Genomic DNA, 26,374 nt, shown 5'->3' with positions numbered 1-26,374 from the left:
GGTCATTATGAAGACTGGCAAAGACAGTTTCAGCTAAGCACGAGGAAAATTTCTGTTAGAGGTCCAGCCATGGGTTGCAAATACTACTACATTAATTGCACCCAGAGATGGAAGAACAGGGAGAAATTATTTTAAGACACTAGTGTTACCACAGTCAAGAGCTGCAGATTTTCTACGATGGGAAAAGTTGGAGCAGGTTTCTGTGTTGCTGGGGAGAGACAAGGTTTACTCACGTCTTCTCTTAAGAACTTTAGATTTCTTCCTGGCTGAATAGAAGAGTGGCTTATCACATCTCCACAGGTACCTACCAGCAAGAGACATAAGAACCATCAGGAAAAAGCAAGCTGGAGCAAGCAAGTAAAAGAATGGTAATTTATTACAAATCCTGCTAGAGGAATTAAAAAAGAAATGAAAACACCATAATGAGTGGTGCTACTTAAAGCCACTGCCCCCCATCACATCTAGGAAGTCTTCAGAGTAGACAAACTGAGGCATGTCAGCACAGATTTACTGTCATCAGTTAGTTGTTCAGCTGTACAAGTTGCTTGTCACAAAAAGTGAGCATTAAATCAACATGCTGGATAAACATTATGAGTGTAAATAGAAAATTAAGATAGGGATTTAATCACTCTATTCACCCAAGCTCGCTGGATGGAAACATGGGGCAAATTCCTAACCTTTCTAATTTCTGTGGGGGTCAAGATTTCATGTAAAACTGACTACCTAAGCAAAAAAAAAAACCAACCCAACTTCTTACTTGGCTCTTTCTTCATCCAATTTCTTTTGCTCCACGTCCAAGGAACATTTTATAACCTTGTACCACTTTTTGAACTCAAAATAGGGACCACCTGAATAAAACATACACATTTTAGGTTGGGAAGAAGTGAAAGAAACCTGTAGTACACAGAAGGTGGTCTCCACACAGTCAGACCCCGTGTCTACCACCTGCACCCAAACCTATCCTGAATTATGTGTGCTTAAAGTAAACATACTTCATCTAACAATTCTGTAAAAAGGAGAGATGCAGAAATGCAGTGAGAGAACAGCACGTCATAAAAACTGTGAAGGAGCTCCTTAGTCTATAAGAGTTTTCCTAGATTTAGCACAAGTCAAACATTTTCCTGGCCTGAAAGTTTCTCTCCTCTCTACAACATGATCTAGATCTCCACAGTACAAAGTGGCTTTCTTCACCTGTTTGAACGCTGATTTGAAGGGAATAATGAAACTAAACATCGAGATTCAGTTTAAACAAAGACCAACACAAGCTCAGATGTAAAACTGTGAAGTTTCATAAACTCCCCACTGTCTGTCCCACTACCCATGGAACCTTACAGGGCTGGAAAGATAAACTTGATGATTGTATTGACTTTGTATCAGCCTGCCATGTTTTTGAGCACAGGAACTTCATTCTCTGATACATGAACAGGAATTTATCAGCATGTGCAAAGACACTGAGGCATATGGCATCCTAGTAGCACATTTGTCATCGAAGCTCCATCGAAGAGGCACAGGACTGAAGTAGACCAGCTGGGTACATACAGCAAGTTTAAGAATTTCAATCAGTACTATGGTTTGGATTTATATATTTAAAGTATAATCAACTCATATTACCCATGGGTGGATAATCTGCATTGTCAATTAACCAGGCTTTGCATTTCCCCATCACCCCAGCTGTGCTGCATGTGATGCTTGCATCATGCTTAGCTTTGCCAGCTAGCTGTTTAAACTGTTTTGAAGGCGAATACTGTTACTACAATCAAGCTTATCTAAGTTTTGTATTATCTGCATTTTTGATATTCAGGTTATCCTGCCACAGGATGCCTTAGATGCCAGAAGTATGGATGGACTCAAAAAGCAACACACAAATGAAAGGAAGAAAGACCCTTCAGTTGTTTTTAAAATTCAAAGGTGGGGATACAACTCCTCTTACAAACTCCTTAAACCCAGAGGTTTAAGTAAGTACTCCTAACGTGCTGGGATGGCAGTCTGAGAGGGTAGCCTGGAATTTTTTATTAAACGTCCTATAAATTATTAAGCATCTGTCACAGGCAAATCGCTGTCAGAGAGATGACACTACGCTATAATAACTATTACCTGGCCAGTACTGCTGGTCTGATGTTGATATAGCTGAGCTGACTGGAAAATACACAGCTCTGTGATAGACACACATCTCAATCATGTGTTGTATTTGAACATGAACAGTCCTGTGCATGCATGCAGTTCATAGAGCACACACAAGCGCACCAGGTAACTGCACTGTCTGCTGTGCAGCTTCCAGTCTGTCTTGAAAACACATAGAAGCTGAAATACCTTTTTTTTTTAATTAAAAAAAAGAGAGACTGGAGTGAGGATAGTTAAATTGAGAACGGAGCTGACATAAATTGGATCTTTAAAACTCAGTCTTAACTATTACTCACTTCAGCACACAAACTTTGGGAAAATGCCAGAGGCAGTTTTGAGCTCTGGCACTGATCAGCGCTCTAACAGAAATTCTCACATCAGCTCCTCTGCGCAGCTGCTCACCATCACCCCAACATTTTAAGGGAAGACAACTCAGCATATGGCCCATTTTGGACCAGTAAATTTTCAAGTAAAAGAGTGGGCAAAGAATGAGCTGTTAATTCCCAAGGGCAACGAGACTTGTTAATAAGGGAGAAACCCCATTAAGACATTAATGGCTTTGAGCCTCAGCTTGTAAGCAGTTGCACAACTTCTACTCTTGTCACTATTACGTGTTTCAAGTTTTCAAGGGGAAAAAAAATACGTCCAGAAGAAGTTTATGTATCCACTTGAAAATGAGAATTACTGGTTTTAGTTAACAGTGCTGACAATCTCTAGACAGAACAGTAATTGTGCTCACGCATAGCTCACACTGACTTCATTATTGACTTAAATTTCTAAAAAAGTAACAGAAGGGCTAAAACAGACACAAAACTGGATGGAAGGCTTAAAAGATAAACCACTAACACATATTTAATCTTATCTTCAACTGTGATCTGGATCAGGCCATGGAACATCTTCCTGAAGATTTCTAATCTTTCATTTAGTGTTTCTGCCCTCAAAGAACCATGTTCACACCATTATCTTCTCAATCTTAATTGCTGCTAGCTTTTCCACACTCTCGCAGGATTATTTGGCCTAAGAAAATAGATTACATCTGAAATATGTTACGCACTAAGATATTTTATTTAACAAGACTAAACAAGTTTGGATTTTATCATAAACGTGGTTTGATGCCCCTAATAAGTATCTGCTATTTACGATCAAAGTGCTTTCCCCTTCACGGTACATCCATTCATCTTCACCTACCATGCAGAAAGTTCTAAAACAAGAGGCAAACATGCACAAAGAGAAGCAGAAAAAAATGTGCACCAAATTCCCCTGCCATGTACAGTAAGAATTTCCCAGGTAAACTGAGACTAATGTACGCCAACAAGATCTACTGTTTTCTCTGAATAAAGATTTGCCCTAAATAAACACATGACAAAGCCACATTTTAATGATCAATAAGACAAGTCTTTCCAAGTCTCATTGCAAAGTCATTTTGTCCACAAAATCATCAGACTGCTTCTACTAGAATATTTATGTACCTTCTTTGTTATTTTTATTTCTTTCTTCAGCAAAGTCTGAAAGTGACCTGGAAAAAAAAACCCAAAAAACCTATTTTGTAGAGCCAAATACTATGCTTTTCACATGAAGTTCAAATGCAACCAACAAAAATTACACCCTAAGTTTCATTCCAATTTTCAGATTCAAACTGATGACTTTCAAATTAAGTAACATTTAATGTCTAAAGTGCCTTCAAGTCTATATGTTTTATGTAACCAAACTTAATCAAAATTCAAATACAGTAAATTTAGTATTACTAAGGAAAGAATGATCCAAGACAATAATTTGCACTATTTGAAATTTAGGTTTTGCTACTGATTAACCTATACACTTACCATTCATAGTGATCATCTAATAAGAACAGTAATTTGAGCACTACTACAATAACTGCTACGGCAAGAACATCGTATTTCACTGCTCTTGTTGACTTATTTCCAGGCACAAGAGTCAGGAAATCCGCTTCTCCAATGCAGATCTTTTTCACCACTCGACGAGTCCAGTTATGCAATTCATCTGATTAATGTAAACAAAAATATAAAATGAGTATGTTGAGACAAGCTAGAAGTACTTTTACAGTGCAAATATATTGGTCAGTCAAGGAAAACAACACTTATGCCTCTTAGGACCATGAGACAGCACTTTTCTTCAGGCTGAAAAGTATTTTGGGGTATTTTAAAAAATACTGGGCAACCTTCACTGTGTGGAAAACAGTCATGACATTTTATATTCACATGGAGGAAAAAAAAATCGTGTTTTTAATTGTGTTTTGGTGTTACTTGAATGACGTTAGCTCATTCTGAACATTGCTGTGGGGAAGCATATCTTAAACCTACAGAAATTCAGTCCCCCAAAGCCAGAAACTTGTCACAATGTTTTTCCTGCGGATTGACGAGAATGGGAGGACAGATTCAGTGCTGCAAAGAGAAACAGGGCTGGTGTTAAAGACCTCAGCTGGGTACAAACAGCAGCCCAGCCCAGCGACGCTGGCGGCTGAGGCAGAGACAATCCCAGCCGAGGTTAAACCTGACGTTATGCTGTAAGGCCGGGTTATGTCAAAAGGATACAGCCCCGGTTCCAACGGCAGCAGAATGATATCTGTACAGTCTCTTATTACTCTGTGCTTATTTTTCACAGATACAAATCCCCCAAATTTCTCACCTTTCCTGTTCAGCAAGAAATACAGGAGTTGATTACATCACCATCAGATTCCACAAAGGTTAGCAATGTATGACTAAGTACAACCTTAATCCAGCCACACTTAGTACTCCCTGGCTGCTTACAAAGAGTTCAGTAGGAACCCATTCTTAATCCTCTCCTACGTAACAGTAAAAGTTAAAGCAAAATCTGGAACCCTGATTTTCCTATAAACACTGTTAGTATATTTTATTTCAGATACTTAAAATGGCTGCTTTGTTAGTATTTAGTGTTTTAAAAAATTAATTGCTTAATTTATTTATTTAGGAATTGATAGATAATAAAGCAGTCCTCCTTCATTTTGTAAAAAAAAAATTATAAAAAGCTTAGTTGCATGGATAAAGGACAATATATTCTTCTTCAACAGTAATTTTCAGAGAGTACCTAGCTTTGTATTTTTCTGTAATAAATGTGAAAATGCCAAACTTCTGCCTTTTCTTTGATACAACTAATACTTTAAATCTGAGAAATAATGTGATTCTTTACAGTTCTACAGGGTGTAGAACTACAAAACCAGAATTTCTACTCTGGAATTGTAGCACTAAATCTGTTGGCTGTCTTCTCTTCATTCAGCTGTGAGTAAACAGAAAAGCCAAGTAGACTCACAGAATGATAGCCTATCCTGGTAATTCTATCCACAAGGATTATCAAGTCCAACTCCCAGCTCCACGCCGGGCCAGCCAAGTCAGAGCATGGGACTGAGGGCATCATACAGACGCTTCTTGAACTCAGTCAAAGTACCTTTATTCAAGGTAACTACTTGCAAAATAAGATGCCCTCCCCCCTCCAAATTATTAATTGTTGGAATGCTTTGAGGAAAAAAAATTAATTAATTTGCAGACTATTTGTCTGCATAACTCATCTTTGATAGCAGTGGTATTTGATAGAAAGTATGGTAGCCCAGCAGACCGTTCACATACGAGGACTTACTGGTCTTTCTTTGGCAATTCAAACTTAATTTTAGGATAAACAAAACCATTCAGTATTTATACTGTAAATCGTGTGAGACAGCAGCTGAATTGTCAAAATTAAAAATGAAAATGAATGCTAATATGCAATATTATAGAATACATGGTCACTGTTCTATATGAGACTATTCCAGTGGTAGGCAATGAGGTCCAGCTCCATGAATCACTTAGCTAAAAAGTTAATAAATCACGTGAATCCAACCAGTGCCTCTTAGTTCACATGGATACTGAGAGATTTGAAATGAAGTACCACTCCACAGCTTGAGAGAGCCAGTGTCGGCGTGCACCTGCATATCAGGGCCTGTAATACATACTCTAAATGTTTGATGAAGGCGCTTTCTATAGAAATTATCTTTCTGTTCAAGCTTAAATGGGTGTAAATTAAAAGGAAAAGAGTAGGTACTTCTAAAGTACCAATTCAAGTCTTTTTGCTAGAGTTTAATAAACCAAAGAAAAATTTTATCAGTTCGGGTTTGGGAAAATATTTACCAGGTAAATTAGCTTCCATCAAGTACTTCATGCACAGCATGTCTGGATGAAGAAAGCAGCTGTCTGTTATATCTGGGAAACGTGGCAGGTCTAGAAACGCTGCAAGCTCAAGCATTTTGGTGTGTACTTCTTCATATACAGGCCATGACTGAAAGACAGGGTTAGAGGGTGTCATACACGTGCTCTATTGCTGTATTTGTTAACGATTTAAAACTGGTTATCAATGTTACATTTCATATTATTTAATACATTATTATTTATACAGACTCTTTTAAGCCTCTCTGACTAAACACACATGTGGGAATGGAGCTGGACTTCAGTACTGCAAAGAGAAGTATGTACTAGTTGTTTTAAAGCCCATGGAACATAAAAGGAACAAATAGAAAGTTGGTTCAGACCTGCAAACAAGCCACCACCTTTCCTGTGAAGTGATCAGTATGTCTCCAGATGCTCAAAAGCTACAAGAGCAATGGAAAAAACCCAAACCCAGACATACACAGTTGAGGGTGAACCCTTTGAAGAACTAAGAGATGACAGAACCACAGAAGGGTGGAGGTTGGCAGGCACTGCTTGAGACCATCGAGTCCAAGCCCTTGCTTGGGTCAGCTAGAGCAGGCTGCCTGGGACCATGTCTAGTTGGATTTTGAGTATCTCCAGAGACAGCAGCTCCACAAGCACTGTGGGAAATCTGCTCCAGTGTCTCACCACCCTCAGTGTACAAAGAAAAATGTTTTGTTTTTTCCTTCTGTGTAAATGGGATTTCTTGTGTTTCAGTTTGTGCCAGTTGCCTCTCATCCTGTCACTGGATACCACTAAGGACCATCATGGTTCTCCTCCTCTTCACCCTCCTGCAGGTATTGCATCACACCCACTCTGACCCTTCTCCATCTCTAGGCAGGACAGTCACAGCTCTCTCAGCCTCCCCTTGTTTGTCAGATGCTCCAATCCCTCCATCCCATTCACAGCCCTTTACCAGACTCACTCCAGTACAACCATGTCTCATTTGTACTGGGGAGCCCAGAACTGGACCCAGCACCCCAGAAGTTGCTCTCCAGTGCTCAGCAGAGGGGAAGGATTTGCTGACAATGCTCAGCCAGGATGACTGTTGATGGTCTTTGCCACAAAGGCCCATTTTTGGCTCACATTCATCTTCACAGCTGAACTCCCAGGGCCTTCTCTGAAAAGCTGCTTCCCAGCTGGTCCCCCCCAGCATGTGCTGGTGTCTGTGGTTCTTCCACAATACATATTCATGTATTTATTCATCATATTTATCAACAGGCATGTGATCAGTACCAGGCCTCTGGCTCCCTAGATCCTCTTTCCTGCCCTTCTTGAAGACAGAGGTGATGTTTGCTTTCTTCCAGTCCTTAAGACACTCCCCCAGTCACCATGACTTTTCAAAAATGACAATGAACTCAGCAGGGCCTGAAGTCTGACTAAGTATGCACTGTATGAGTTGACCCCTAGTTCTTAATACCCAAATGGTTTTACTGAACAGCCTTAATTCTCTGTGTTATAAACGATGACTTGAACTTCTCTCTTAAAGCAGTAACTGTCGCCTGTTCAGGCTACTTCATGATTTTAAACATAAGCAGCAATGCTTTTTCTGCTTTAGTCAGTGGTTCTAATTCAGCAGAGCACTTGCTACGTATTTGTATTTGATGGAGGTAATTTGTGCATAAGGTACTTTAACAGGAATGTAGGAGGTGTTTGTATTTTGTGCACAGGTCCAAAACTTTCCTGAGCAAGAGTGAATCCAGGCTTTTGGGTTTCTTACAGACCAGACTAAAACCAGAGCAATCCTGTTCACAGCAGTAAGACTGAAATACCGTCTTTTTATTCAATTATTTGGCTTCATCTATTTTAATATAAGCTATGGAGCCAGTGCCCAAATTTTGTTGTTTTGAATGACTGCCAACATTTCCTTTTTCATGCTCTCCCCTCAGACTGCAGTTCAGACTTGCTTACCTGTGTGAACACACGCTTAAAGCAAATGAGTAATTCTGCTGTCGCTTACTATTATATTACACATGCAACTTTTTGTAACAGTTAGGAAGTTGTATCATGTTCATTATGTTTTCTAAACAGTGTTAAAAATTGGCTTAGACTGCTACAGGACTATCTTGAGAAACAGGAAAAACACGCATTACCAGACTGCTAGAGAAGAACCAGGCGCACAGTGCTTTCCATTCCTCTTACAAAGCAGTGCTATACTGAATACCAAAACAATCTTGGAACAAAACCTGAATCATATGTAGCTTCTCTTGAGTGCATTTGGAAAAAAAAAATTAAAGTCTCAGATAATTCCATAAAAGCATTGCAGAAATACTATTTCTAATTAGATATAAAGGAAACATGTTTTTCCCTTTAATGAAAAGCAGTTGAATTAGTAGCTTCTTAATAATATATCACAGATGAAAACAAATTAAGACACTGGGAATTATGTCATTTGAAGCATTCCCATTCTCAGGCATTAAACTATCACCAGTGAAGTTATCCAAACAGTCAAATTTAACATTGAGGCACATATAGCTCTTCACCAGAAAACTCAAGGTAAACTTCCATCCCATCTTAGACCTGAGCTTCTCTCACAGTATCAGGGTAAGGAGGCAGCTTTCCTGTCCCAAGTATTAGTGAATCATCCCTTCCTCCTCATGCCCAACACTGACTTGGGTGTCAAAGCTTTTGTTTGTGGTTTGGAGAAGGCAATTTGGTTCTTTTTCAAAATGGCCAGTAACCGCTCTGCTTCGCAGTGACAGCTGAGGCTTGCTGTTTGTTCGCTTCTGAAGAGCAAACACAAGTGGTGTAAAAACTACAAATAAATACACTAACACCACGAGCTACCACTTGGCTTATTTGAAAGAGAGTGTGAGCAGACAAAAACTGTTCCTAGCTGGCGTGTGTTCATATAGAGATGTAAACACAATTGGGACATGAAGACTTAGGAAGGGCATACTAATCCTCCATAAATATCACCCAAATCAATTGCTACTTTCCAGGGCTTAACCCCCTAAGCTTAAAACCATTCACTGCAGTGCTCATGTTTCTACAACACAGCGCTGAGTCATGACGATGCCAGTCGAACCCAACACCGTGCTTCCAGGAGCACGCAGTAATCTCTTGGACTGTAAATTGCAAGCGTAAGCTGGATCCAACACAAGATCACATCTCAGTAGGACTCATCACAGCAAAAGGCTGAAGGCTGAAAGCTTCAGGACTGAGGAGACTGTAGAGCATTTCAGTAATCAAGCACTGGTAATTTTCACCAGCCACTACATATCCTGTTCATACCCTGTTTAAAGAGCTACGAGTTCATTCAGCAGATCTCTTGTTCTCTAAAGTTTCATACATACTGGGAGGGTTAAAACAGAACACCACCTAACTTCCACACAACCACCACAGCAAATGTTAGGACATTATGAAGAAGAAGCAACATACAGCAAAAAAACAGCTCAAAACTAATACAAGTTATCACCTTCTACCTAGCGTTGTATCTCTGCCAAAATAAAAGAACCTGATAAAACAAGTTGCAATGAAAGTCAACCAGCAAATCAACTAGGAAAGCAAGATCCAGAGCTGGAGCCTCCCACCTTCAGCTGAAAAAACTCTGCCTCCAGCGCCCCGTGATTAAACCCCAAGGGAGGAGTACTTGGACAAGAGGGGACAGCATTAGATCATAGACCACATGCTCTCCAAGTGTAACTTTCACTTATCCCATAGTAAATGAAAAAAAATCGCATTACATATTTTCAAGTTGTATTTCTGTGCTAAATATTAGAACAACTCCCCTGTCCATCAGCACGTGGAGTTACTGAGCTCTCACACTTTGTTTCGTGAACCTGGGAAACACTCCACATACTAAAACTCAGTTACAAACCCTTGAGGGCACTTAATAATTTCAGGAAGACTGACAGAAAACTCTTCTAAAGTTATGCCACCTGCTAGCCTTTCCAGGCATTTCGCAAGCTGGGGTTTCTTCAAGACTGATCAACAACGCTGACAGAGTCTATAACTTGTCTAGATTGGGTACAGAGGTTACCATGAACTCTTCTTAACTGTTTTGTCTTTAAAGCCTTTTTATCTTCTTCCCACACATGACAAATACAGTGACTTCAAGTCCTCCAGAAAGCAGTAGGAATGATGAGCACTACTTGAGAATATTTTTTTTTCTTTTCTTCCCCCCCATCTTCAACTAGACACAGGAGGAACAAAATACACACTACTGAGATGGTGAAGAAGTGTCTAGAACAAGATTTTCATGATGATAAATATTCATTATACTATTTAAATCGGTTGCCTTTATCTTTCAAAGTTACATGGGATTTTTCACCCATGTTAGAAAAGAGCAAGCTGGTTTTCAGAACCAGATGAGCCAAACTATTAGCATGATAATCAGATCACAGTAACAGGTAATTGTTTTGGGTTAAGCCAAGATTGCAGCCTCTCCTGCTTGTTTGGACAGTATCACAGTGTTGCTGATCAACAAGTAGAAAACAGTATACACCAGCTGGCTTTCTAGACTCATTCACAGGCTTCATAGCTTCTCCTTTAAATGCAGTCTGACTCTCAGATGACTGTACAGGGCCTTTTTCTTCTCCTGTATCAAAACAATATCCCAGCAGCCATTACTTACATATTCACAGTTGAGTTTATTTTATTGTGATAATGTTTTATACTTTCTGAAAATAACTAATTATAGAGCTGTGTTCACAGAATGTTGGGAATTGGAAGGGACCTTCCAAGATCATCTAGTCCAACCCTCTGCCAGAGCAGGATCACCTACACTAAATCACATGGGAACACATCCAGATGGGTTTGAATGTCTCCAGATAAGGAGACTCCACAGCCTCTCTGGGCAGCCTGTCCCAGTGCTCCATCACTCTCACAGTGAAAAAGTTTCTCCTTACATTCACATGGAACTTCCTATGCTCCACCTTGCACCCATTGCTCCTTGTCCTATTCAGTTCTCCCTTTTATATTTTTCCCCCTCTGCTCACCTCTCCAGCACTTCACTTGCTCATTACTGGCTTTCTGTAGGTCTCTGGGGAATCTCTGACACTTAAGAGTTTGGATATGCCTGGAATTATCTAAAAATAGCCAGACTTCATCACTTTTAAGATGACCAAGTCAACCTTGGGATGAAAAAGTTTGAAAAAGAGTATACCAGACTTCTCAGGGGATGGATTAAGAAAGCAATTTAATTTGAAGATTTGAGAAACATCAGGTTAGGAAGGTTGGAAAAGGGTTTTTTAACAATACAATCCTGACTGTTGGTTCAGTCGTTGCATAAAGCAAGACATGTTAATAAATCAAAGTATATTTATTGCACAAATAATAAATCAAGTTGATGCCCTAACACGTGAAAGCATCTCTGAACGTGGCCTGCATTGAAACACACATTGCCAGGACCTCCCAACTAGCTTTGAAGTGAATGAAGAACTAACACAGCAGTTCGGTGCTCTATTCACCTTACTGTGCTTCTGCTGCTCAACTGGTTCAGATATATCTGTTTGTCTGCAGCCAAAGCGTGATGTGGGATGATGCCAGGCACAGCGCACGCAGTTTACATAAAAGAACTCACAGTAAAGACAATAACTGTATCAGATGTGAAATTTACACCTAAATTAGTATTACAGAATTAGTATCATAAACTGAATGAAATGACCTTGTGAAGCAATTGTTACGTACCAGATCCTTAATGTGGTCAGCAAGCTCAAACTCCAAGATTACTAAAGATTATGTTCCCCCTCCCATGTTTTTGTGTATTCTCACAGTACCACCGATCTGGCCCATACAAACCCACGCCAACAAATGTCACTGATACATATTTTTTAAGTTACTTTTTCCTCCATCCTTGCCTAGCTTCTATCCACTTCTTAGGGACTAGCACCATCCCACCTGGAACCACAGCAAATCAATGCGACAGCCATCACACACAAATCAGATGTGCTTTAACACTGTGTATTATTACCAATATAAACTTTAGAAAATAAACAACAGTCACTAAAACTTTTTTTGCCAGCTAACATAGCTAGAAAAAAACTAATGTAGTCCACTCTGTGGCACAGGGAGATTCTGCATGGTGTCTTCATGAATGCCACCTTTGCCAGAGCACAGTGTATATAAAAAAAGACGTGAGGAATGTTTAAAGGGAATCTTTAAAAGGTCCCTTCCAACCCAAAACATCTCTGTTATAGAGAAATAATTGCTGGGGACTGTGAAAGCATACTGGGAGAGACATTGCAGCCTGCTCCTACATCCTTCCCCAAGTCACTGTCAGAGACAGGAGACAAGATTCAGCGAACCTCAAGCCTGACGTGGTGCAGCCCTTTTTATGCCGACTAAAGGGGCAGATACATTTCTTCAAACCCTGATATCCATGAATCACATACAGGTGCTGATGTAACAGCAAGAGGGTGTGCCTGGAATTATTAAAAGGGAACCAAAAGAGAAGAAGAACAAAGACGGGTGAAACTGCTACAACCCCATCTAGATAACTGCTAAGAAATACGCAGCTCGTGAGGCTTCTTCCACTAGAAAAAAGGTCAAGATACTTTGAAAATCCTAAGAGTAGTCATCACACTGGCAGCCTCTCTCTTGCTCTCTCCTTTTGCAATTGTTTCTGCTGAAACAGCTACTGAATCTTAAAATCCCAAATTACCCCGATCATTGTCACAGAAGAAATGTGAGAAGGATATTTGTATAGAAAAAAAGATTAATTTTAGAAGATGACTCAATAAATGTTTATGTATTTCTGAGAGGAAAAAAATCTAGGTGTGCTAGGATACTAAACTGCATTGAATCAACACAGGCGTGTTTTTACTGAACAATTCAAGATGGCACGTGGACAAGGCAATAACCCCTACAGAAGAGAAAAAGTTAACTGAACATCCAGTACAGATGTGTTCCTTTACCAGGGAAAAAAAGAAAGAATTTCATTTGATGCATCGCAGACCTTTTAACATGCTACTTTCAGAGGAAGACACCTTGGTTATTACATGATTCCTGGCTAAAGTTGGTTTTTGAATAAATAAGTTCCAATATTATTAAACCAATGGAGACACGTGCTTGAGTATTAGCCTGTTCACAGTCACAAGCTAACTCTGGCAACTATCACTCTTCTAAAAAATGCAGTCTTTCTACAAATGGAGAAAGCAATCTAGTAAAGAGCTGAACTGTCATAATGTATTGAAATGTAAGAGTTTGGGAACAAATTTTATTGAATTTCATAAATATTTTGATAGGTTTGTTTTCTTTCTTCATTAAGTAATGCTTCAAGACAGGTATGGACAAGCTAGAGTTTCTGTTACACAACAGCAAGCTCCCATGATAAACTTGATTACAATAACCCTTTCAGCAGTGAACTTCCTCCTCAGCTTTTTTTTTTCTTTCAAATAAAAGCCTCACCCTTGCTTCTTTTCATTCTGCGCTATTTTCTATCCTGAACAAGTACTGTGTGCACCTGTTAAAATGCACAGAAAAACACAGAATTAGAAAATAAATGATCCCACAAAGACACTCACTCCCGACAAAACTAAGATTACAAGGTGTCTCAAAACACCAGTAGACTAAAGCAGGAATCATTGCTTGTTTTGGAAGGTAAAAGCAGCATAGCTGATTAGCAGAATTTGTACAGCTAGAACCTCTTAGAAGATTTTAAAAAACAAACCAAACCAAAAACAAGAATGACCGGCTTCTGTCTTCATTTGAATTCTTTAAATAGTTACCATTTAAAAAAAAAAAAAAAGGTAATAAATCATATGGCAATTAAGCTCATCCAAATTTTAGTCAGGAAAAAAGGCTCTTATACATCAGACCTCGAATGATTTAGAAAAGGACCTCAGCAAACAGAGGAACGTGTCTAAAAGCCAGTCTGGTGGGTACACTTTCCAGGGAAGCAGAAAGCCATTGTCATTCCAGTCTGAGCACTCTGGGGGAAAACATAGCAAACATTTTGACCTTCATTCATGAGTTTATTAATAGATTTAGTCAGGAATTACTTTGAATCAGACCCAAACTAAAATATAAATATGCAATCCACCAAAACCTGGAGTGTAAAATAATCCAAACAAGAGTTTCCTATGAAACACATGATGACTTGAAGACATGGGTATTAGCCAGTAGCAGATTATTAAATTATATGAAATCCTCTTGAAAAGCCAGTGTGTGAAAAACAAATAAACATGGGAATAACTTTGCAGGATTTAGGAAATCTTCAGGTTTCTTCATAATGGTGCCACAAGCCCACCCCATTGCCTCAGGCAGGTCTCTTTGTCCCAGTTTTCCACCTTGTGACAGAGCAGTAGAACACCATCCGGCCTGGAGGAGCGGCCGCTGGGGATGCTGTAGGCCCTGAAGGCCCCGTCGCGTGACAGGCGGCAATGACCAGCATGGAGAGAAGAGAAAGAACCAAATACTCTGCAACTGTGCTGGCTACACACAGCACCCACCAGCAGGCTTCAGCTCCCACGTTCAATAAAGAAAAGGAAAAGACACATGGAGCAGCTCATTATTTTCCACATGCTACACTAAGACGCTATCTTGATTTAGAAACAATACGAGATGAAATGATTAATGACTACACCCTAGCACACTGGTCTCAGCTAAAACCAAACTCATTCCAGTAATTCTTAAATTCCAAATGCTTAACATTAAAACCTTAATTGCTATTCAAAGACATGAAAAGATGACAGTATTAGCTAATCTATTCACAAATCCAAGAGCTAGACTTACTTTTAGGGCCAAAAAGCGACTCGCACAGGACTGAAGGCTGTTTAGAAATACTATGGGTAAAGTGCAAAACGCTTTAAGCTGCCGTCTCTGCTATTCAAGAATGGATCCCCCATGACCTGGAATTACTCTTTCATGGCTTTTCACATTTCTCATCTTGCTACATTTCTAGGCCAGACTTCTTGCAAGTGTTCCTACTTCCTCGTAGCACTGGGATCATCACTACTAATCAAGTAAGAAACTTTACACTGCAAGGTTTTAAACAATTCCTTTAGCTCCTCCACCTAAACAAACAAAAGATCACTAGAAAAATACAAACATGCAAAATCTTTATTTCAGAAAATGAAGCTATTGCTTAAGAAAACTATAGTTTTCTTATAGTTTGCTTAGGATTCTTTACCAGGGGCCAGAGATACCCCCTTTAAGCAACGATTTCACATACTTTTACCATTTAATCATCGCTCAACCTTTTTCAAGCTGAATAAGAAACATCCCGAGATCTCTAAATCTGAAACTTTAAAGGATGGTATTTAGTCCACCTAACTTAAAGGCTTGAACTATGACTTAAAAAAAAAAGACTTGTTCCAAGATAACTAGTTAATGAAAAATGAAGTTTTATGATCTTAAAAAAAGTCTCTGCAGAACACAAAAACCACAAAGCGAAACCCTAACTAACTGAAACCCTGGAACAAAAACCAAGAGTAGCTGTACCACATCAATCCAAAAAAAAAAAAATCTATTCAGCCTTGCATCCAGCAGTGAGCAAGAGAGATTTGTAGGGAGGAATTTAAGAACCAAGGAAGCCACAATGACCCTTTACCAAGTATCTATCCAGCTTTACATCATCTGTGACTGAATCAGCAGTGAGATATCTCTATTTTTTTAGTTCCAAATGCCTTTTCCTTCATGGCTTTTGTCCAGTCATTACCTGGCTGTTTTAACATCCAGAACATCCTAACACGAGGAGTTTCACAAGTTACCCACAAAATGTATGAAGCCATATCTGTTGTTGCTTGATTCTGAACCTGCAGATCAGCAACCTCTCCCAGTCCTGTCTTGGAAGAGACACCAAACAGTCGCCTCCTAAAGATGTGCCACAAACTATCGCCACATCTCCCTTCCTCTTAGTCACCTCTTCTTAAGGTTCAAAGGTAAGTAGATAACATTAATTGTTTCTGGTAGGAAATTTGTCCCTGCATTTGATGATCCTTGCTGTGATTCTCGGTACCTCCTTGTTCTTCTGTATACTTGTGAAGAGGGAGGCTAAGAAAATCAAAAAAACCCAACCAGAATTCCATATAGTATTTAAGATATGGGTGCATGACAGATTTACACATTAATATAAAGTTGTTTTCCCTCTTCCTTTATTAGAAGTCAGGGGTTATTAGAATATAATTCCAACTTAGCTGGACTACAACAACTGTGTGTTTGAAAACAGCATCATGACGGGATTTCAGAAAGCTGTATCATTAAGATCACACAGATATTTGTCTAAGGCTAGCACATGAACATAACAGCATTGATAACACCAGCTTTCAGAGAATGCTACAATCTGTATTGGAAAAATAAAAATAAATACTAAAATCACTTTCTGTTTAACAAACATAGTAGCACAGACAAATCTGTCGATTGACAGGTACCTTGTGGTAAGCTTGGACACCAGACATTAGTGGGGCCAAAAAATAAAAGTATCTCTGTGTGTTTTAGTATCAGCTCATGGGTCAATGAATTATAATAATAATAAAAAAAACCCCAAACAAATAAAAACTAATGTGTAATGCTTACTTACTGTAACAATGTCATACAACCCCCCCCCCACAAATCTGCACTGTATGTGTCTTTTAAGGCCTTCTCCTTCCAGTCAATTTTTCTTTACTTACTACTATTTGCTCCCAATAGACTCAAGATACTTTTTTATGTCAACTGTTGGACAGGAAGAAAAATTGAGAAAATTCAAGCTGCATTTGCTCCATCTGTATTCTCATACCTGTGAAGCTCAGAGATTATATATTTCAGTTCATGCAGAACAGGGAAGGTTTGTTCATCCCCAATAAAGCCAATCAAGAGGGTAGCATTTTTTTAGCCTTGTTCCTAACTGCTTATAACACAGGATTAAGAATTTTATCAAGAAAGAAAAGAATAAAAGTGAAAAACCAAAACTGAATAGAATGAGTAAGACTAAGCAATTTGTAGGCATGCTTTTGTTTATAGTGAGATTTTTCTGTTTAAAATTATCACTCTTCTTTCAAAATTGCTTCTGCCAGTGTAGGTAGTCTTTCCTGCATCAATGATATGTAATTTACATTTTCCTACAGGGTTTACTCATCAAAAATGGTCAGCAGACCATTTTAATTTAAAAACCACCTTCAGACGAGAAAATAAGATTTAACATTTCAGCATTCAAAACACTAATGTCAGTTTGGAGAATGCACTGTTGTCACCTATCAAATTAGCAATACCAAAGCAGTCACCAGGATGGTAGAAATCATTTCCACAGTAACAACCTCAGTACAGTGACCTCATGCAATATTCAGAATACTAAAGTTTACAGAGGAATTTCATCCCTCCTTAGGCAGTGGGACAAAAAACATAAAGCCCTAGAACAGTGATTCACTTCATCTGCCCCTCCTAGAAGAGTACTGTAATTAGAAGACTAAATCCACACCCACAACCAAAGAAACATGAGCACTTAAGAAATACTGTCAGGTTTATAAACTTCTATTCATATACCCAAACTCTGTAATGAAACAAATGCTAATCTTTCTGCTTAAGTTAATGAAATTATAGCGCCATAAATAGCATCTTTGATATAAAACAATCTCAAGGAATGAAATACTGTTTGCTGTATAAAAGCACTTGGCCAAGCTGCAGCCAGTCTGGGGTACAAATCAAGGAACGATACCAGCAACCTGAGGCAGGCATTAGCCTGAAGAGCAGGACAAACACCCTTATTTTTAGCAACACTGAAAATAGCCATCATGAAATTTCTAAGCATCTTTGGTGGTCAATATTACAGCTTTGTATAATAATCTTATGCCATACACGCTTAGAGTTTACCTAGAATATCTAGCCCCTGGCTCTGTGTGTGGAGAAAAGCAGGTATGAGCAGTGTGCTCGACAGCCATTCCCAAGTCACATCATCCTCACAGACATCATGCTCTTCCCTAAACATCTCAAGGTTTGAGTTCAGACCTCACTCTTTCCTGTGCTGCAATAAAGTTCTCCGCTCGAATACTTTATTGTGTGAGAAGATACTAGTTTTTTCTGTATTTAAAAGAATGATGAAGAAGTACTTAGGCTTTGTTCTCAGTGCAAGGTGGGAAGAGTTACCACCATGAGTGAAAGCAGCATGCAAACTCTACGAGCTTGCCCAGCCCTCCAGGAAAGGAACTGAGCGTAGGCAAGAAGCATCAATACTCTAATAACAGTTCCTCTGCTAATCTCTATCTATGCTTCTTCAGTATCTACGTTTAAGTTATCTAATGAAAATGCTCCCAGTAAGTGAGAGAGGTAGCTACTTTTCAAAGCCTCCCAAGGAAGATCCTATCTGTTTAAGTTTAGGCACTTCAAACACAGTAAAATATTTTATCAATTTGTGCTGCGCTCCTGACCGAAGGAAACCAAACGGAGCAGCAGCAGCAGTGCAAAGCATCTAACAAGGAAACACTAACAAGTTCTTCCAAGGTAAGTCGAGCAGTACACTTCGACACACAAGTCAGAGACAGTTTCCATGTGTTGTTCAGTACTGTAGATTCAACCAACCAGCTTCTGAGACACCTGTAATGCTGATGCTACTTCTCGTCAGAACACAGCCAAAATTATTCAACTAATCCTAGCAGCATAAATTACATGAACCCCCTTACACTTTATAACAAGCTGGCAGAGATGATTAGAAGTTTATGAGGACTGAATGCCAAACTACTTCCAAAACTGAGCCACCAGCCTCAAAAGCTGAAGGCTAGAACCAAATCCTAGTTTTGGTTTGTATATAGCAGGTAATCATCAAAATATTGAGCAATCATCTTTTCTCAAGCCATGAGAAACCCTCCAATTTTATGTTTTCCTCCAGGCTACCTGACAGTTCTTCTGCCCCCAACATTCACAGGGAAATCAAAATCAGGAGGCGTCTTAAACTACTTAAACTTGTCAGCTAAATTTACAAAACAAAATGGCTTTTACTATGCTTGAACAATGCTGAATTGATTCAAATACATTTTTGTGGCACGTCCCCACTCAATTCAAAACAGTTTTTATCGAGCAACTGAGTTGTTAGATGGTCACAAGGGACAAAATGTTTACACAGCGCAACTATGAGTAACTGTATTCCAAGTCTAATGTTGCCTGTAATGAAGAGAATCAGAAAGAGGGGCTAAATCTGAGGTTTGGTATCTTCAACCTTCCTGTCATAGTCAAACTCCGCAACATTTAAGCAAGCTGTAACATAAATGACTAACAGTACAGCATCTCTTTGAATGCGGGAGACAAGCCCCACACTGGGTAATACTGCACAAGGACACAAACCTAGGATTAAATCTTGTCCTCAAACAGGAAACTATACAAAATGTAGCTCCTAGATAAGGAAGCACATGCCTTAGACCTCTCCAAATACAGTCCTGGTAGGTCACTACACTCCCAGACAAGTCTGTCATTTCCCTCTTTTTATTGTGGGATAATGGGATAAAGGGAAAACCACAAATAAAATATCCCCCTTTTGAAGCAGAGGGGAGATAGGATTCCATGGTGCTTAGGGATGATCTGGTTAAAAAAAGGCAAGAGGTCTACAGATAATCTGCAATGAGACAAGACATAAAAGTGACTAAGCCATAAACAGCAGGGAAGCTAAAAAACAAACAAACAAGAAAAATCCAAACAACCCAAACCCTTGAATTTCAAGGCCACAGGTAATTGGGTAAACCATGAAACAAATATTAAGAAAAAATAAGATTGTTCTGTAACTGGAAAAAGAAAAGGAATCCATCCCATTAAACAACACGTCAGGAAGAGAAGAATTATGTCTGCAAAGAAGCAAACCAGGATCTGATAGAACTTCGTATTTGACAAAGGAGAGGCCCAGAAAATTTACACACAAGAAGCTTCAAGGAAATAACTGAGGAGCTCTCTGAAACACAAATGTTGTTTTTTAAATAATCTTAGGAAATTCTAAACATCAAAGGACTCTCCAAATTAATATGCAGTATTTAAAAAAATGCAAAAAGGGAGATTCAGGAACTCTAGAATGATTAGCTTGGCACAGATCCTGAACAAAATAATACAATGGCAGTGGGAAAAATGGAAGCTAAAAATATCCTGTCAGTCAAGCAATCTTCACGAGGTCAGGAGAGGAGAGAGACGACTGAATCTCCAGCTCCCACAAGGCAGACAGCACAATCTACGGGTTTTGCTGCTCTGAAAAACATTCTTCTTTCTTTATAGGTATCTAAAGGGGAACCAAAAAACCCCACAAACCTTAAGTCATAAAATCTCACTGGAAGACTGTAACTCATAATTATACTCAAGGCTCAAGAGCTGTTCTGCTGGAAATCAAAGCGTGCAGAACAAAGGAGTAGAACAGAAGCATCCCTGATAGCAGAGGAAAATCTCGGCAAATTCATGTCAGAAATCAAATCTCTCCAACCCTTAACTGAAGCGAGATTTGTTTGAAGCTGACACGGAAAGATGGGTGCAGAAGGATTAGTGGCAGAGCAGTACGGATCCAAAGTGCCAAGAATAAAATCAAGCAACATTAAAAAAACCCCAACAACCTAGTCTAGAAAGAAGCAGAAGAGGAGAACAAAAGAAAATACAAGCTATAGGATACTGTAAGAGAAGAAACCAAAGAATCAGAAAGTTTCTAGACAGTGTAGAGCAAAATTATCATACCTCCATGATTAAAGCAATTCCCAAATAAAAGAGCAAAGGAATTCAATAATCCAAGCCAGGGAGGGTCTGTCTGTGCACACATGCATGCGAGGTATACACCCCTCCAACTCAAAATAAACCCAAAGCATCACACAGAATAAACTCTCCACACTGAAGCGGCACATTCCCAAAAGAGCAAGTTTTGCAGTCTGTAAATACATTATGGTTCTGGCTTCAAATGGTTACTTTAATAAATAGGGAGACCCTGAATGAATTAGACCTTCACTTGGGGCAGCAAATACTTCTTTTTAAACTCTTCCTCTTTCCATGAAAGCCAACCTCAGTTCATTACAGAGCATGAACTAAAATTGTTATTCAACTGCCCAGAGTTACTGGCCTAATGTAACACAGGCAAAAACAGGCAACATTTTTATGTAAAAAGGTAAACCTGAAAGAAAAAAGAGATCAGGGAGAAGAAAGAAACAAGAGACCTTTCAGTTAGGCGGAAGTGAGGGGAGAAAAAACTGAGATGTGCTTTTGAGCGTCATGATTATTTTCCTCTTGTCCACAGCACTGATTTCTGCCAAGCACAACATGTTGCTATCACTTTATCAGGATACATTCAAGAGTTTAGTTTAGTGTAGGCAAAGGTAAGGAGGATGTTAACATCTTCCATCTTCTCAGCTGGAAGTTTAGAAGGCAATTCTGTATCATGGAAAAACCTGAAGAGCAACGCAAGGAATTACTCAGGGATCAAGATGGAAATGGGTGAATTATGTGGAGAATTCAAACTAAACAATGCTTCTGTTAATATGGCTAAGTTGGAGGTGGGAGGTGTAAAAGGGAAAAAAAAATATATACCAAGACAACCAAAATCTAACCTGGATATTCAGTTTCTCACATTGCAAGGTCAAAGCTGTCTAAATAAGTACGCTCATTGTTATAGGCAGCAATAATTAGTGGATTATATTTAAAAAAACCCCAACAAGCAAACAAAAATAAACCCCAGGAATGCCATTAAATGATAACCAAAAAAAGGAAGTGTTTTTAAGATACAGGTTCCTAGACAGCAGGTATATCAACCCCACTCTGTCTCCACTGCAGTACTCAGCAGCCTTCTCAGAAGACAGAATGTTTCAGACAGACTTAGAATTATGCACCTACTTTCATCTAAGGTTAAAAAAATAAAAATGAAGAAGAAAGAGAAAGGGTCATATAGAGATGCTATTCCATGACCCCACTCCAGGGCAGAAGCTGCAGCAAGGATAATTTGATAAATACCCATTCCTTTTGTATTCACGGGCAGGTTGGTGGACAATTTCTGAACAGATCTCATCTAACACTCACCAAGCTCAACTTTCTCATAGTCTCCTCAACACTGATGGAAATAAATAAGAAGAAAAAAACCAATATTCTTAACAACTCTAGAAAGAAAGGAGTTTAATTTTAAAGTTGCAGGAGAGATTGAGAGAAGGGAACAACTCTGAGGTTACACTCAGGGCTCCTTGCCAAGTCTGCATTCTTGTGCATCTAAAAAGACATCCATTCCCAAAGCTCCTGAGAACAACAGGATCTGAAAGATATTTATGAGACTACACCTATCCTGTTCCATGCAGCACATACCCCAAAGTGACGTGTTTGTTATCTTCAATACTTTAGTAAATCAAGTTGCCCAACAGCCATGGGAGTGACCTGCTTACCTATACATACAGCTACATTTAACTTTGCGTGTGTGTGTGTGAAGAATGTGAGAATCAAAACAAAAAAAAATATTTTTGGACATTAAAAAAAAAAATCCACAATGCTTAAAGAGTAAAATACACCAAAAAGTAATTCATTTTATAGAAAGTAATGAAAGTTAGTCTTGAGCCAGCAAAGCAGAATAACTAAAGCACAAACAAAATAATTACATAAAAAATAACCAGGAGTACAGTCCTGAGACAAAAATGTAAAGAAAACTAGATCTATGGCAAGGACAAGTTGTTGGTAGCTCAAAAGTAAAGGGATACTTTAATCAATCCTGTACAAGGATACAGATAAATTCCCCAAAACAAAATAGAGGACATGTATCTTAAGGATGTTTCCCTGTGTGCACCTCCACTGCAGGACAGATAACTACCAATAAAAATAAAACAGGCTGAAAGCAAATTAGCCACAGAACTTTATATATAATATTGCTAATTTATAAATTTAACTCCTATGCTACCAGGCTTCTAAAGAAATAGATACCCTGTGCATTAAAAAGGAAATAAAGATGACTTCCACCTAAAAGAGAAAAGATAACTGTGCTCAGCAAAGAAGCATTTGCTACTGGCACAGGCATCAAGATCAGCGGATTTACTGTAGTTAAACAAGTTCTTTGTTTTCTTGCTGTTTGCAGTTTGATCTCCTCCATAGCATAAATCCCAAAACTGAAGTATCAAATTCTTTCTTGATGCATAAAAAAGTTTTGATCAAATGGAATAAGAATACTTGTTGTAGAAAAATGAAATTTTGCAGTCAAGATGAAAATTTGCTTTTCTACTGTAGTACTGGGTGGCAACTTACAACTTCTGAGCTAAAAGCTAAGCAGGACCATCTGCTGTCATCTGCCCTGTGAAACCTCAGGTTGTGCATCCAGGTAAAACCACAGGCTAACTTCTAACCTACAGATCATTTTAGTAGAGGAAGGGATAAATAGGATGACTAATGAAGTGAAGACTTAGAAAAGAGACTTAGAGCAATGGAAAAATAAAACTCCTTTTACACAACACAATTTTTTATAAAGTACTTATATCCTTCATGAAATACTTGTGAGGTAGTACTTCTCTCCAGCTAGGACCTGTGACGTTTCTAACAGTTATACATCGTAATAAAGATGATATAGAGAGGTGGAGTTTCCTTTTCTCTTTATTTATGAGCAATTACACCCAGAGCTCCCAGATTTCTGGACAGAGGTGTCCAGTTATGATAAAATTTTGTGGCAAATATTTTGAATAACGTTCTATTTTGGCAGAATGAAAAATGATGCCCTTCTTATTAGCTGTTCCATTGCTGAAATAGGAAGGGCTGATCTCCACACCTACACTGGAAATGTGAAATAGAATACAAGGCATACTATACCACTGGAATCATTGCATACTTGAGGTTGGAAGGGACCTCTGGAGTCCAACGCCTCTGCTCAAAGCAGGGTCAACAACAGCAAGTGGCTCCGGATTGTGTCCAGTCAGGTTTTGTGCATCTTCAAAGATGTGGACTCAGCAACAGTCCAGGGCAGCCTGCCCCAGCGTTGGATCATGTTAACAGTTAAAAGTTGTATGTTTAAACTTCCTGTATTTCAGTTTGTGCCTGTTGTGTCCCTCCACCAAGAAGGCCTGACCCCATTCCTACTCCTTCCTGTCAGGTGTTAACACACGTTACTGAGATCCCCCCAGCCTTCTCTCCTCTGCCAGAGCGGTCCCAGCTCTCTCAGCCTCTCCGTGTAGGACAGAGGCCGCTAAGCTGTACCCAGGACACGGAAGAACTGCCAGTGATAGGGACTCCTTCCCTGTATGGCACAGCACAGGAGTTCATCAGCTGGGAAGCCTGAGACTCATCACGTTCCTTGCCTATGAAATACTACTACTAAATGACGAGGCACAGCCTTGTGCATGTACACATGCACATGTTACCACATAGAAAGACAGTAGGTATGACTCACCTTGGAATAATGGTTGCATTTATTTTTTTAAAGCAATAAAAAATTCAACCTTGTACAACTTCAGCATATTTTTGGTATCGGGAAGTTGTTACTGAAAAAAACAAACTTTAAGCCACTGAGAACGTTTTTATATACTATAAGCCTTATCGAGTTAGAATTCATCTCTACTTTACTGATAAAATGGTATTTAGCATGGCTTCAAATCCTTCAAGCTACTATGACATGACTTGATTCAAATTTGGGCAGCAGGGAATGAGCATGGGACACAATGAAATGCACTAAAAGGCCGCTCACTGTGAAAAGAACACATACTGAATAGACCTGCCACTTATCAAGATTTCTGAACATGTTTGCAGCTTGTATTCACCAGACTTGAAACACAACAAATAATGGCCTTAGAACATCTTACCTGCCTGGTTATTAGCAGTCATAATCCCATAAAGGTTTTGAAGATAATTGTCCACAGAATATTATATACAGAACACCAAGGAGAAAAGAATGCAGGCTGCATTTTCCAGATGGTGCTTTATACAATCTGACTTCCTGCTCCAGGACAATAACCTCATCCCCTGAATTTCTCAAAACTCAGATGTCAAAACTAGATACAGTAAACTATTGGTAATATCAGTGCTGCAATGAGCAGCAAGATCAGTTCTGAAACATAAGATGCAGGAAAAAGCTAGTAAGGCATATGTCAAAAACGACAGTATGATGTAGTAAAAAATGTTAGAACTAAATAAACCTGCGGCTGCATTACTAAAGGAACAAAGTAGGGACAGATATTCCTAGAAAGAACAAGCCATAGTAATATTGGAGTGTCTGGAAACCAAATTAGACAGTTTGCTTACAGAACTTTAGCTATATATCTCCATGAAAACAAGTTTAAGAGGTGACCTGATTAGTATGTACCTCAACTTACACTTCAGAAGTGAGGGGTGCAGGTGTCAGTGTCATAGACCAGCAAGACAGAAGTCAAAACTTACACCAATTCAGCTTTTAGATCAGCAAGTTCCTGCAAGCTGAATAGCCGACCACACTAGATCCAGACTCATCATAGGTAATATTAAGACAAAAATATCAGGTTTGGGTTTTTTCCCCTGGTTTGTGATAAAAAGTAAAGTGTATATACAGTATTTCAGTGTTTAAGACAGAGGGTGAAGTGGTTAGACTTCCTCTTTCATATAAAGGTGGAGCAATATTAAGTTGGCCAACTTGTGGCTCTCAAGTTGTGAAGTCCCACTCCCACATCAGGACATGTTACAATCTGTGGTGGAATTGTGCTTCAGGAGGGACAGCAGAGAATAATCCAAACTGACAGCTCTGGAAGAAAGCAAACTAATAGGGATGGATCAAATTATCTTCAGGATTGACACCAGAACATCCTGCATGCCAGAAACAGCTCTGTCTCTGTCCCAAAAGAAAGCAGTAGGATCCTCCAAGGGCAACTGCCATCTCCCCTTTGCAAACCAGATCTCCCACACACAGCACAAGTTTTACAGCTGCAATTCATACAAAAATTTTATCTGTGAGATTGGTAGGATAAGGGGAGGGGATATTTTATTTAGTCAGGCCAGAATACAAAGTTCTATGCAACCATTTTTGAGAGACAAAAACAACTCCAAAGGATGGAGGCCAAGAATGACAGAGACTGAGAATTCAGAGCTTAAAAAAATGCAACAGTTCACACTCACTGTTCAATTTAATGTATTTTTACCATTTAAGGAAAGATCTAAGAAAAGGAAATCAAGAAATTTTATATTCAATTTATCCCCTGAGTTTTAAAAGCTGAGATCATTAATATTTATCCAGACAGCATAGCAATAGTGTGCGTGTATATATATATATA

At 39.0% G+C, this 26,374-nt stretch overlaps 1 protein-coding gene across 1 annotated transcript in view; it reads right to left on the bottom strand.

The window, feature by feature from the left end:
- Positions 1-26,374, bottom strand: part of TAF1B (TATA-box binding protein associated factor, RNA polymerase I subunit B) — a gene marked incomplete at both ends in the record, with an annotated part of 49,636 nt that overhangs the window by 6,271 nt on the left and 16,991 nt on the right. The window contains 5 exons of the mRNA XM_084262021.1: positions 234-304; positions 758-848; positions 3,591-3,637; positions 3,945-4,122; positions 6,261-6,408. Of these exons, the coding sequence (XP_084118147.1) occupies positions 234-304; positions 758-848; positions 3,591-3,637; positions 3,945-4,122; positions 6,261-6,408 (535 nt within the window). The remainder of the gene's footprint in view (positions 1-233; positions 305-757; positions 849-3,590; positions 3,638-3,944; positions 4,123-6,260; positions 6,409-26,374) is intronic.

This window comes from Gallinula chloropus, assembly GCF_964237585.1.
Source record: "Gallinula chloropus genome assembly, chromosome: 3".
Lineage (NCBI taxonomy): Eukaryota > Metazoa > Chordata > Aves > Gruiformes > Rallidae > Gallinula > Gallinula chloropus.
The sequence above is the reverse complement of the archived record's forward strand: the minus strand, read 5'-3'. Positions and strand labels throughout refer to the sequence as shown.